At 36.2% G+C, this 13426-nt stretch overlaps 1 protein-coding gene across 1 annotated transcript in view; it reads right to left on the minus strand.

Annotated features, from left to right (window-relative positions):
* LOC150092519 (putative fatty acyl-CoA reductase CG5065) overlaps nucleotides 1-13426 on the minus strand; it is a 421409-nt gene that overhangs the window by 188686 nt on the left and 219297 nt on the right. The window contains exon 6 of the mRNA XM_090414223.1: nucleotides 2200-2377. Coding sequence (XP_090270349.1) covers nucleotides 2200-2377 — 178 coding nt within the window. The remainder of the gene's footprint in view (nucleotides 1-2199; nucleotides 2378-13426) is intronic.

Here is a 13426-nt window from a genome sequence, read left to right on the forward strand (position 1 = left end):
TCCTGTACACCCCTTGAGGGTACATGGCAGGAATTTGATGATGATGATGTTGACATGTGGAAATTATTAGTGTATGTAACAAATGAGACTTCTTTATGCCAGCAATCACATATAAGGTTTACACACCATACAAACTTTACATGATATGTCTAATAATATGAATAACTAAACTGTTGATTCAATATTTTTCAATTTGTTAAATAACAACTGTTTAAAGCATTTAAGATCTTTTTAGTTTGTTTTTAATATATCTTGAAGATACTGTAAGAAAAAAAGACAGTCAAAGCAATGTTCAGTTTAAATTAGTAAAATTATGAGTTTAATCCACTTGATTATTTACATAACTTTCCCAAATTTCACATCAATGTAGTACAGCAACATTATCTTTGACATAGACTGAATACGTAATGGTCCCAGTTGCACAGGGACTGGGAAAATTATATATTCCATTCTGTTACATGATACTGCATCCCCATATACAACTACTTGAGGAGCATTCAATATCTGATATCCAAATCCATATGTTGCAACTTAAGACGTTTGCTGCCACGCTCCTCGGGCATAGTTTGTTACCACACGGCAAGCAATTTCACTTCTTCAAGGTCAGTACGAGTAATCTCGTTGCCGGCGGTAATCGACATATGATTATATTTGTAGTTGACTTATGAGGCTCATATACCAACTACGAGTATACATGCTTTTGCTGCTCACTCCGCACGCCAAGCACTTTCACTTCTTCAAGGTCAGTACGAGTAATCTCATAATTGCCAGCGGTAAGCATCATACGAGTATATTCATAGTTGGCTTGTGAGGTTCATATACCAACTATGAGTATACTCGTAGTTGGCAGCAAATGTGTTAAATATCTACTTATCATGTGGCACCTTGCAAATGCCTTTGGGAAAAAAAAAAAAAGACAGTGTATGCCTTACCTTAATCCACTGCTTGTTATTTTATTAAAAATGCAACCAGATTTCTAAAACAAGAGGGCCCCTTAAATTCCATACTGGTCTGCATAAATGATATTGCCCTCATCTGCCAAATTTCTTATACAAGTCCTTACAAATTTTTCAAAAATTTTAACTACCACAGAAGAAATACGAACTGGTCTGTAGTTTGATAGTTCCATCCTACCACTACCCTTATTCATTAGCACTATCTTACGCTCTTTTACTCCTCAGGGAGTTGCTCTGTAGCAATGACTTTCATTAAATAGCCAGGTTAATGGCACACTCAATTTCTTAGTGCATTCCCTTAAAACATGTAGCAAACCCAATCTAGTCCACTGCCTTAGTGACATCTAGAGTGCTCAGTATTCAGAATATATTCTCTTCATTCACTTCTAATCCTTCATCTCTCTTTATTCCTCTAGGAATAAAGCCTGCTTCATCAGAATAGAACAACCTAATGATCACTAAAGTGATAATTAAATAGCTTGACTATGTCATCTGCCTTGGACACCCAATTATCACTGTTGTCCAGGAAATTATTCTATCCAGTCATTTTTCCTCTTACTGACCATAGAGCAAAAAAACTCCTTAAGATTCTCCTCGGATTGCAGCACTGGTCTACTCTCATATTCTAATTTTTCTTTCCTTACTATACTAGTCACCTTTCTAGCCTTAGTGGCATCTTATATATTCCTCATTTTAAATTCATTCCAGTGGTGGCTGGTGAAATTTTAAGTGGGGGTGCTACCTATACAAAATAAAAAAATAATTATTTTTTTCCTAATTAGTAACCAATTTATTAATAAATAAATCTATGTACTAATAAATTGGTTACTAATTAGGAAAAAAAGAATTATTATTTTGCCTATACAAAATAAAAAAATAAATAATTATTTTTTTCCTAATTATAATGTAACCAATTTATTAATAAATAAATCTATTTATTAATAAATTGGTTACTAATTAGGAAAAAAAGAATTATTTTATTTATTTATTTATTTATTTTGTATAGGCGCACCCCCACTCAAAATTTCACAGGCCGCCACTGATTCATTCCTTAATTTAGTTATGCTTTCACTAATTTTTGGTCCTGTCTGGAAGCACCTGAGCAGTAGTACTTGGAGATTGATGCTGAGGCCATTTCTGGAGTTCAATATATATATTTTGTTCAATATATGATAATGTAATGTTCATTAGATATTACACTAATATTAGATATGAAAAGGTAATGCTTACAGAAAATACTCACAGGAACTGGTTCTTTCCAAGAAGCAGTTACAATCGAAGGACGAACAATAGCAACAGGTAGACTTCCACATTCATCAACTAACAGTGATTCTGCCAATGCTTTTGTAAATATATACGTGTTGGGCAAGTCTCCAAGTAGCTTCGGAGTGATTGATGTAATCATGTCTCTGTCCATCCATCTATTCAAAGAGAATATAATGATTAATATTATGCAATAATATCAAATTGTGTGCAATCAACACTACTTTATCATTTACTAATGATTCATAAATCCTTGTCATAATACATAAAGCAAGTCTCAGAATGTGCATTGCTTGGTTATAATTACGCTCAAAGTACTAAGGTTACAGTTTCACCCAGCATATTATGCCTGTTCTTCAGCTGGTATACTGTTTGGCAGATTTTTTTTTAAAAAATGTAAAAACTACATTAACATCAAATTTATGGAAACCATCACAAAAAATAGTCACCTGTTTTTCCTACACTTCAATTCCTTTGTCATTTTTATCTTATAACATTTATGTTTTATTATTATTATGGGCAACTTCAATGATTCAAGTCCTCACTGCAGGAGAGCACCCCACACAATGCAACTCACAGTCTACACTACTTAATCTTCTATCTGCACACCATATTGCTATCTAATATTACATGCTATTCCATCAACCAACTAATAGTATTTCTGTCTTAATTTCATTTGATCTCTAGCCAATTTGCCCACATACAAGATGAAAAACCTGAGTTAACAGAAGGAAACTATATGTGAGATCAGCTAGCTCATATTGCTGAAAAAACTCATATTACTCTCTTCATGACAAGAATGACAAGAACTGAACTCAAAAAAAGAAAATAATTCATTCTTGCATTTAGCAACACTGAACTAATATTTATCATCATTTGCCCATAGAACTAGTTTATTCTTAGTTTCTTGGGCATTTCCATGCAGTCAAAGAGTCAGTGTAAGCAACCTATATTAATCATCACAAACAATACCTATCATACTTCTCCTTCAACTTATTCACTGATGAAGCACTTACAACAGCCTCTTGCAACCCATTAACCATGCTCCAAGCAAAAAATCTAGTGCACACACCCTTGCTAACCACATTCTTACAAATGATCCCTCTTGTTCTGTCATTTCCTGAATTTATTAAAAAAAGTTCAATCCTATAAAATTCCTTTAATCACTTATGTTTTTTATAAGATTGCCTCTTTTCCTTTATATAGCCTTTTCAACCTACAGACTTTCAATATTATTATTATTACACCCTCCCACGATGAGTCGACAGACTCATCATGGGAGGTATATTCAACTGACAACATATTTATCATATAAGATCTTACAGTCCTCAACACCATTGCATTAACAACACATTCTGGCAATGCATTCCATTCACTGACAATTCTCATGTAAAAAATCTACTCCTCACACCCTTATTCACCGCACTATTACACAACTTCTAGGAATGGCCTCTGGTTCTTCTCCTCTCACCTTCTACTCTTTTTATAATCTCCTCTGGATTAATCTGATAAAATCCTGTCACTAACTTAAACGTCTGTATCATATATCACCTCTCTTCGTCCTATCCACCAAACTCTGCAATCACATGTCTTCAACCTCTCTCCATAGACAGCATTCCAAACTCCTGATTCAGATTCAGATTCAGAGATGAGTGACTAAAGTCACTCATCTCTGAATCCTCTCCAATGTCTCCATATCACATTGAAAAACAGGTGACCGAATCTGAGCAGAATAATCCAAGTGTGGTCTGACCAGTAGCTCAGTCAGTATAGACAAAGCCATTTGGTTGTAAAGACCTGGGTTCGATTCCCGTCCATGACGTGAGGAACCTTCATTTGGTCTCTTGCAAATAAAGGTGAGTTGGCCAGTCTCATACAGAGGTAGAGGGTTTTTTCACCCAGAAACTCGGGTTTTTTGTCCCTCAGAACAGGCAAGCTGTCCCCGTGAACACACATACATGGATTACAGTCATGAATACTTACAACAATATGTGGAAGAGATAGGGTCCTCACCACGTGTCGTTACGCCCATAGTTAACCACAGTCACATCATGGTAGTCAACCTCCTAGATAGGAGACGGCACATGAATGGTAAAATGGTCTGACCAGTGCCTTATATAGTGGCACAACCACTTTCTTATCCTTGCATTTTAGAGTACTTCTTATCATAGCAGTACTACGATGTGCAACCTTTGCAACATAGCAAGATGCCCTCTAAACTTCAGTCTATTGTCAACCATCACTCCCAAATCTCTGATCTCATCCACTTCCTGCAGTACAGCACCATCAATATAGTACACAGAATTATATTTCTGCACTCCAAAATGCAACACCTTGCACTTATTGATATTACAACTACAACCCCACTCATTTGTCCAAGTAAAAAGTCAATTTAAATCTTCCTGAAGGGATTCAGCATCAGCAGTGCTACTTATAATTCTTCCCAACTTTGCATCATCAGCAAATAACTGAAGATCCCTAGTCAGTCCACGTGATATATCGTTTACAAACAAGTTAAACAGCAGGGGTCCAAGAACAGAACCCTGGGGCACACCACTGGTTACCCTTCTTTTTTTTTGAGACATTGTTCCATCATACACAACCTGCTGGTATCGTTTTGAGAGCCAATCTCTGACATAACCAATATACTGTCTATTCTCATCCTCTGCAGCATGTACACCAACTTATCATGTGGTAGTCTAAGAATATCACTGTATATGATTCTCCCTTATCTAACACGCTTATCATAAAATGCAAGTAAATTACTGAAACAAGACATACCCTTTACAAATCCATGCTGACCTTCATAAAGAATGCCATGTCCATCAACCCAATTCTGTATTCTATTCCTTATCAATCTCTCCAACACTTTGACCACAACTGCAGTTATACAGACTGGCCTATAGTTGGAGACTTCTGTCTTAGAATCATGCTTGTGGAGTGGTACTATTATGCCCTCTTTCCACTCCTTAGGAACCATACCCACTGCAAGACTTTCATTAAATAACTAGGTCAAGGGCATAACCAACTTTGGTGCACATTCTTTAAGCATACATGGTGATATGTTATACATTCCCATAGCCTTAATCACATCTAACCCAACCAACATCTGATACAACTCTGTTTCTTTCACTTACAATTCTTCTAATACTTGCCTGTCTTCTATATATTGTACTGGATAATTTATACCAGTATGATATACACTGATAAAGTGCACGTTCAATAATTCCACTATATCTTTTGGAGCTGTTAGTCTGCTGCCATGACTATCCACCAATGTTAGTCTGCCATAATTATTATTCTTCTTGCTTGCCATTTAGCAGAAATATTCTCTCGAGTTAACCTTGGCCTGACCAGCCAATCTCCTCCCATACATCACCTTTTCTTTCTTTACCATGCTCTTCACCTTCCTAGCCTGCACCCTATAATCTTCATGGATTTGATCACCACCAACTGTCTTGTACCTACTCCATAACATTTTCTTTTCCAGCACAGCTTGCTTGATTTCACTGTTCATCCATTTCACTCCCACTCTATTTACTTGCTTAATCCTCGTTATGCAATCATACATTGCTTTTGTCAGATACTGACAAAAGCAATGTATGTTTTTGTCAGTATCTGACAAAAACATACATTGCTGAGTTTCCATGCATTTTCTACGTCTTTTCCACTCAGCTCATCTACCCAACGTACTGATGCTAACTGACTACAGAGCTTCCTATAATCACCTGCTTTATACTTCCACGCATATCCATTTTTGGTGGTGACCTTTTCTTGTTTCATCACACTTCCCAAACAAGTACCTCATGATCACTCTCACCAACTGGTGGCAGTGTCAACACCTCATTAACAACTACATCTTATGAAGTTATCACGAAATCCAAAACATTAAAGCCTCTAGTTGCTTCAATCATGTGCTGCTTAAGATTTATCTCTCAGAAATTCCACAAACTTGCTCTTCTTGTTCCCATACACTATCTTCTCCTTCCAGTCTATATTCCTGTAATTAAAGTCCCTAATCAAGATCATCATATTTTTACATGTCCAACTAATTTGCCTAAACATTTCACAATCAGTATTCTTTGCATTCCCTGGCCTACAATAGCATCCTATCAGATATAGTAACCTGTTTATTTCAACTTGGACACAATTCCTCTGCAATCATTAACAGCACCCTCCTCTTTTCACATCTTTATCCTTCCAGAAAATTATATATCCTTCTAATTCTATTCCCAACATCACATCCTCCTCAGACAACCAAGTTTCACTTATTGCAATTACTTTTGGGCATACCATCTCAATCAGTGCCACAAACTCAGTTCTCTTGTTTCAAATACTCCTTATTTATTTATTTGATTATCAAATAAATAAATAAGATTATCGCTGTGTGGTTGATGCCATCCTACCAGCACCAATGTTATCTATTCTAGCTGCTATACTACACTTTTGTGGCTGGCAGACCATGCCTTAGATACCCACCATAGAATTCGATGGAAGAAAACAAAAATAATATACCGCAGCAAGTTTAAATACGAAAGATTATTCAAGGAATCTTCATCAACCCTAAAAAACGTTCCTAATCTCAACAAATTTGGGTGCATGAAACTACCCCAAATTTGGGAGACTTACATTATGAGAACTTCTGCCCAACTGCCAAGACAACCAAATTAGCCCACCAGAAGGCACCATTAGGACTTTAGGAACAATATCAGTTTCTTGCTTTCTTCCTCATTTGCTTTTGTTAGTGCCTGCGTGCACATACCATATCTTTATGTTCCTGAATATAGAAGTTATTCATTAAAGTCATCTTTAATTAATATACTTTATATGCGTTGTTAATTCCGTAAACTAATTACCAGCTATACTACACCTCTCTCTCTTCGGTTTGACCACTCCCATTTCCCTGATCCCGACTGTGATTTCCATTCTTACCTTTATGCATTCCATCACCTTGTGCTGCTGCAACCTCATATCCATTTTCCTCCTGCTGTACAATCTGTTGATTTGTGCTATCCTGTTTCACAGGTAGACTCTGATCATTTGCTACATTAACATCTTGACTCTGTGCCTTCTCAGAAAACAATAGCCTTTCTAAATGTCCATGACCAAACCCATTCAAATGTAATCTATCAGTGTGTTCCATATGTGGCAGACCATGCCTTAGATACCCACCATAGATTCGATGGAAGAAAACAAAAATAATATACCGCAGCAAGTTTAAATACGAAAGATTATTCAAGGAATCTTCATCAACTCTAAAAAACGATGGAAGAAAACAAAAATAATATACCACAGTAAGTTTAAATACGAAAGATTATTCAAGGAATCTTCATCAACTCTAAAAAACGTTCCTATCCTCAACAAATTTAGGTGCATGAAACTACCCCAAATTTGGGAGAGCTAGTAGAGAACATTACAAAGACCTGTCACAATCTCAATCACTTGTCTTTGGATCCTCTCTGTCATTTCCCCATCCCAAGAGACCAGATCTGCACAGAGTAACCTATAAAGAGGAATTAAAGGCATATACTAACAGGAAGTGGTGAGATATCCAGTAGCATGGCTATCTCTATAAAAAGCCACATATTTCCAATGCTGGGGATGTAGGATGGCAAAAATGTAAGTGCCATTAAATAAGTTACAGCCAGCTGGATATTGGGAAAGCAAGAGAGCATTCATCCAGATCAGTGGAAGATTGCCCATAAGTGACATATGAAGGACATCATGAGAGGTGGATAATCATGAAAATGAGAAACAGCTGGCACACCAAATTTCTTTAAAAGACTATTGCCAGACAAGAGGAAACTACCTTGTTATTACTGAAATTTTTATATCTTTTAATAGATTAAATTTCCTATCTTTGAGTTTCTTATTTGGCTAAGAAATAATGTGGTATTCAATATCCACTTAATTTTTTATTTTTTCCTAGTAAGGTAGCAGTATGGATGGAAGTTCTAAGATATAATAAAGCACCCAATGACTCAATACTTCTGCACAGCAGGGGAAGAAATAATGCTTCAATCAGTCATCAACAATAAGTGAAATCCTTGTATACTTATTGGGACATGGAATATGAGAACCCCCCCCCCTACAAATTGAGGTTACAAAATATAAAGAGAGAAGTGGATAATTAAAAATAGCTATACCAAGAATTGGTGAGATGAGATAGAATGGAATTGGAGTGGTGACTATAGCATAATTTATTTAGGTATACCAGAAAAAATGTAGTCACAATAGCATGGCCCCCACAAGGGTGGGGCTGACAGGGCTCTAGCCTGGGGGCCTGGAATTAGAGGGCTCGTCTTGTCGGGTCGGCCAGTTAAGTGAGACTAACAAAAGACAAAAAGAAACTCTATAAAATATGAATGAATATGTGCTGAGAGGGACTACTAGCTTTTGCAATCGTTTCCAACCCATTATCCATCTTTTCAGACTTATGGTTACTCTTTTGAACTTCCCATTCAAAAGGATTTACTTTAGTTTTCAGTTTTCGTTTGCCCATCTCGCTTTCTCCTTCAAGACTGAACACAATTAAAGACTTGAAAAAATATTTCAGATCTTATAAAGGTATGCTAATGACAATGTTTTGGCACAAAATATTAGAAAATATTGACAATAAGAACATTACTATACAAAGTAAAGGAATATCTCTTGAGGTCGAGTCTGCACTTATAAGAGAATTAGTGCAAGAGATACAATACTTACATGACTCGTGGCAAAGTGTTGTCCAAGAAGCAAAAGTAGTTACCGAAGCAATTGGTGTGCAACCTCAATTTTGCGAAAATTGAGAAACTACTGTAGAACCTGAACAAGATTTCAAAATTTTCGTAATTTATCCAGTATTGGATTTCGTTATGAACGATTTAAAAACAAGGTTTGAAGCAGCAGATAATATATGTGAATTATTCTCACCTATTTTAAATTTCCACAACTTGAACGATGGTCAACTTATCGCAAAAGCAGCAAAACTTGTGAACATGTATGAAAAAGATCTGTCAGAAGAGTTATTGAATGAAATTCTTCACCTTAAAGGTATTCATAAGATAGTTTTTGGCACAGAAAAACAAGTTCGGTTAGACTTCTGAAACACAATTTATGACAAAAACCTGCGAGGTATATTTGCCAATATCTGCCTCATCATTAAACTATTTTGCACAATACCGGTTGCAGTTTCTTCAGCTGAGAGATCATTCAGCAGACTGGCCAATTCATTGAAAACATGGCAAAGAAGCACAAGTAGCCAAGAATGACTTAATTACCTAGCAATTTTGTGCATCGAAAATGATTTAGCTAAGCGAGTTGATTTTACTGATATTATTGATAAATTTGCATCAACAAAAGCTAGAAAATGTACTTTGAAGTAATTTTGAATATTATTATTAGTTTGTATTATACAGATGTAGGTAGTTTTTTAAATAAATATTGCTTTTGTGTTATCATTTAAACTAACTGATCCTAAACCCTGTAGACTGTATAGCAATCCACTGTCTTTAACCTGAGCGGCAGGTAGGGGGCCCACCAAAAATCCTGGCCTGAGGCCCTGCTTCAGGATGTGGGGGCCATGCACTATAGTCCTCAATAATGAATGGGGAAGAAGAATAATCAACTCAGTAAAATATAGCAGCAGACTGATAATGGTAAAACTCAAAGCAAAATCAACAAATATAATAATAATAATACAAGCATACATGTCTACCAGTGACCACAGTGATGAAGAAATTGAAAAAATATATGCAGATTTGATAAAACTTGCCAAAAGTGAAAACAATCTCATTGTCATGGGAGATTGGAATGCAGTCATTGGAAAAGGAAAAGATGGTACTTAGGTAAGAAAATGTGGACTGGAATACCAAAATGACAAAGACAATAAGCTTCTAGAATTCTGCCACCAATTTCATCTGATAATCACTAACACCAGGGGATATCGAATACATTATGACAAGATTGCCAGAAAAGGTTGGTCGATTCGTGGAGCATTTTTTCCCCTAGAAAATTAGTGTTTCATAGTATATTAGTGTCGATTTTTATGTTTTCAGAGTATTTAGTGTTTCATAACATATTTTTATCAAGATATTGCAATATTAAATATAATATAAATGGCAAAAATGCACAAAAAACTTAACATTAAGAACAGTGAAGTTGAGAACAAGAAGGAGGATATTGAAAATAATAATAATAATAATAATTATTATTATTATTATTATCTGAGACCTCCAGGGAGTCAAGGACTCATTGAGAGAGGGTGTATATTACCCAACCCAGCTATCATACCTTCCCTTAAATTCATTTACACTAGATGCACTCACTATCCTTAAGGGCAAATTATTCCACTCATTCACTGTTCTCTGGGAGAAAAACCTAACTCTTACCCCTTTCTTGACTGTGAACAAACTTAACTTCCATGGATGTCCACATGTTCTCTCCCTGCCTTCCATATAACGAAAAATTTCATCATTTGAAATGCTATAACACCCATTCAAAAGTTTATAGACCTCTATCATATCACTCCTCTTTCTCCTGTTAACTAGAGTCTGCAATCCACATACTCGCAATCTGTCCACATAATCTAAATCCCATAATCCAGATATAATCTTTGTAACTCTTCTTTGCACCCTTTCCACGGCTTCTTTATCCTTTTGGAACCCGGGAGACCAAATCTGCACACAGTAATCCAGGTGTGGTCTTATCAAAGCCTTATAAAGAGGCAAAATTTAATCTCAAAAATTGTGAAGTTAAAGGAGATTATCAGATAGTCGATAGGGGAATTACAGAAACTCAAGCAGCATTTAAATGAATATAGGGAGGATAAGAAAATTCAGCTTCAAAATAAGAAACAACAAAACACAAAATCAGATAAGTTAGTAAGTAATGAAAATCAGGTAAGTAACTGATTGTAAAAAGAAAGATGTTATATGGTATGGTGACTATTATAAAGCATGCTACTGATGAGCAAGTTATAACTTCAAGTTATCCCACAGCAAAAATAAAATGGTAGCAGGTACTAGTGACTTAAATAGCAATAAGTTCAGTATGAGAGAGGATATGAAAAGGTTGTTGGAAGAAGCAAAAGTGAAAAGTGAGAAAGTGAAAATTAAGTACATTACCTAGATATGATAAAAATGAATTAAGAAGAAGGATTATGATAACAAACAATTTGATGCATAGCATGTGTAGAAGGAATTTATTATTATTATTATCCAAGACCCCATGGAGTCAAAGACTCATCATACTGTGCTTTAAACACACTCAAATTCTCTGCAGACACCACAATCTCAGGTAAGGCATTCCAATCAATCACAACTCTGCATGAAACAAAACCTGCTTCTCACTCCCCTACTCACACCCTCTTTATACAGTTTCTGGGGATGGCCTCTGGTTCTCCCCCGATCTCCCACTGTTTTCTGTAGAACCACTCCAACCTCGATCCTATAACAACCCCTTACTAACTTGTAGGTCTCTATGATATCTTCTCTCTTCCTCCTATCCACTAGACTCTGCAAGTTGATTCTTCTCAATTTTTCCTCATACTCGACATTCCAGAGGTTAGAAACTACCTTAGTCAGTCACCTCTGGACACTTTCCAAAATCTCTTCTGTCTTCTGAAAACCAGGTGAACAAATCTGGATGCAATAGTCCATGTGTGGCCTAATCAAAGCCTTATACAATGGAACAAAAATCTCCCTACTTCAACAAGTCAGTGTTGAAGTAGGGAGATTCTTGGAATTCTTGGAGATTCTGGGAATGATGCGGAGATTCCCATCATTCGAAGAAGCCTTTGTGTTGTCTTCACAATTTTGGCTATTTGTACCCTAAATTTCAGATCCTTATCCACTATCATCCCCAGATCTCTTATTTCCTCCACCTCCAACAATATATTCTTACCAAGCATAAATTCTGCATCCCATTTTTGTTTTCCGAAATTTAAAACCTTATATTTTTCAACATTGAACTCACACCCATATTCCAGTGCCCAATCACTCAATTTATTCAAGTACTCTTGTAAAGCCACAACATCTTCCCTACTCTTCATGGTTCATCCCAACTTTGCATCATCTGCAAACAACATCTTAAAACAAATTGTAATAAATAAGTAGATTACTAAAACATGACCTCCCTTTAGTAAATCCATGCTGTCCATGAAAGATAATACCATTGTTGTCAACCCAATTCTGAATCCTAGTTCTCACAAGCTTCCAACAACTTAACTACAACACCTGACACACAGATAGGCATATAGTTTGATGCTTGAGTTCTATCACCTCCTTTATGAAGTGGTACAATCTTGCCCTCCTTCCATTCCTTAGGAACTTGACCCAGTAGAAAACTCATATTAAAAAAATATGTCAAGGCCGGCGTCAACTCCCTGCCACATTCCTTCAGAATACGTGGTGATATATTATCAAGTCCCACAGCCTTATTTACATCTAGTTTGCTTAACTCTGCATATGCCTCTTTCTCACTTACAGTGAATTCTTTCTCTAACCTTCTCACCCTTGGAATACATTTAGATATTGCATCTACTAGATAGTTTTTGGAAATCCCCCAAGTTGCATTGATCTCTTTTCCAGCTAACTCCTCATATGCTACACCTGCAAGCTGTCTCCTGAACTCTTCATAATCCCTCCCCCATTGTAGTTCTACATATACCCTTTTCTTACAGAGGTCCTCACACTGCTTGCAACCACTCAGGTAATCACCTCACAGTCACTATCACCAATTGGCAGGTGATTTGACACTTCATTTATAATTACATCCTCTGATGAGATAACTAAATCTAAGATCCTCAATCCCTGTTTGCCCTCTGTTATATACTGTCTGAGGTAGTTATCCCTCGCAAATTTAAGAAACTCATTTTCTTTACTTCCAGTTGCTATCTCATCATTCTATATTGCCATAATTAAAATTGCCCATAATGATCACTCTTTTTTTATTTGCTTGGTTAATTTGATTATACATTTCATAGTCACAACCAATGGCGGTTGGTGGCAAAAGAAACAGGAGGGGCCAGGGGCCAAAAACAACTAAATGATTTCAGTTCTTCTTTTAACACATTTGTAAGTCCCATAGCAGTCCTATCAAGAACATCAGTAAACACTAGAAACCTTTCAACTGGTTGAGAATCTTTTAGGTAACACAAAATAATTACGAACTGTGAACAACAAGATACATCAGTTGCCTCATCTGCTTGCAAAGAAACAAAACTCGCC

This window comes from Typopeltis vanoorti, chromosome 25, assembly GCF_054136105.1.
Source record: "Typopeltis vanoorti isolate ZY-2024b chromosome 25, IOZ_Tvanoo_1.0, whole genome shotgun sequence".
Classification (NCBI taxonomy): Eukaryota; Metazoa; Arthropoda; class Arachnida; order Uropygi; family Thelyphonidae; genus Typopeltis; species Typopeltis vanoorti.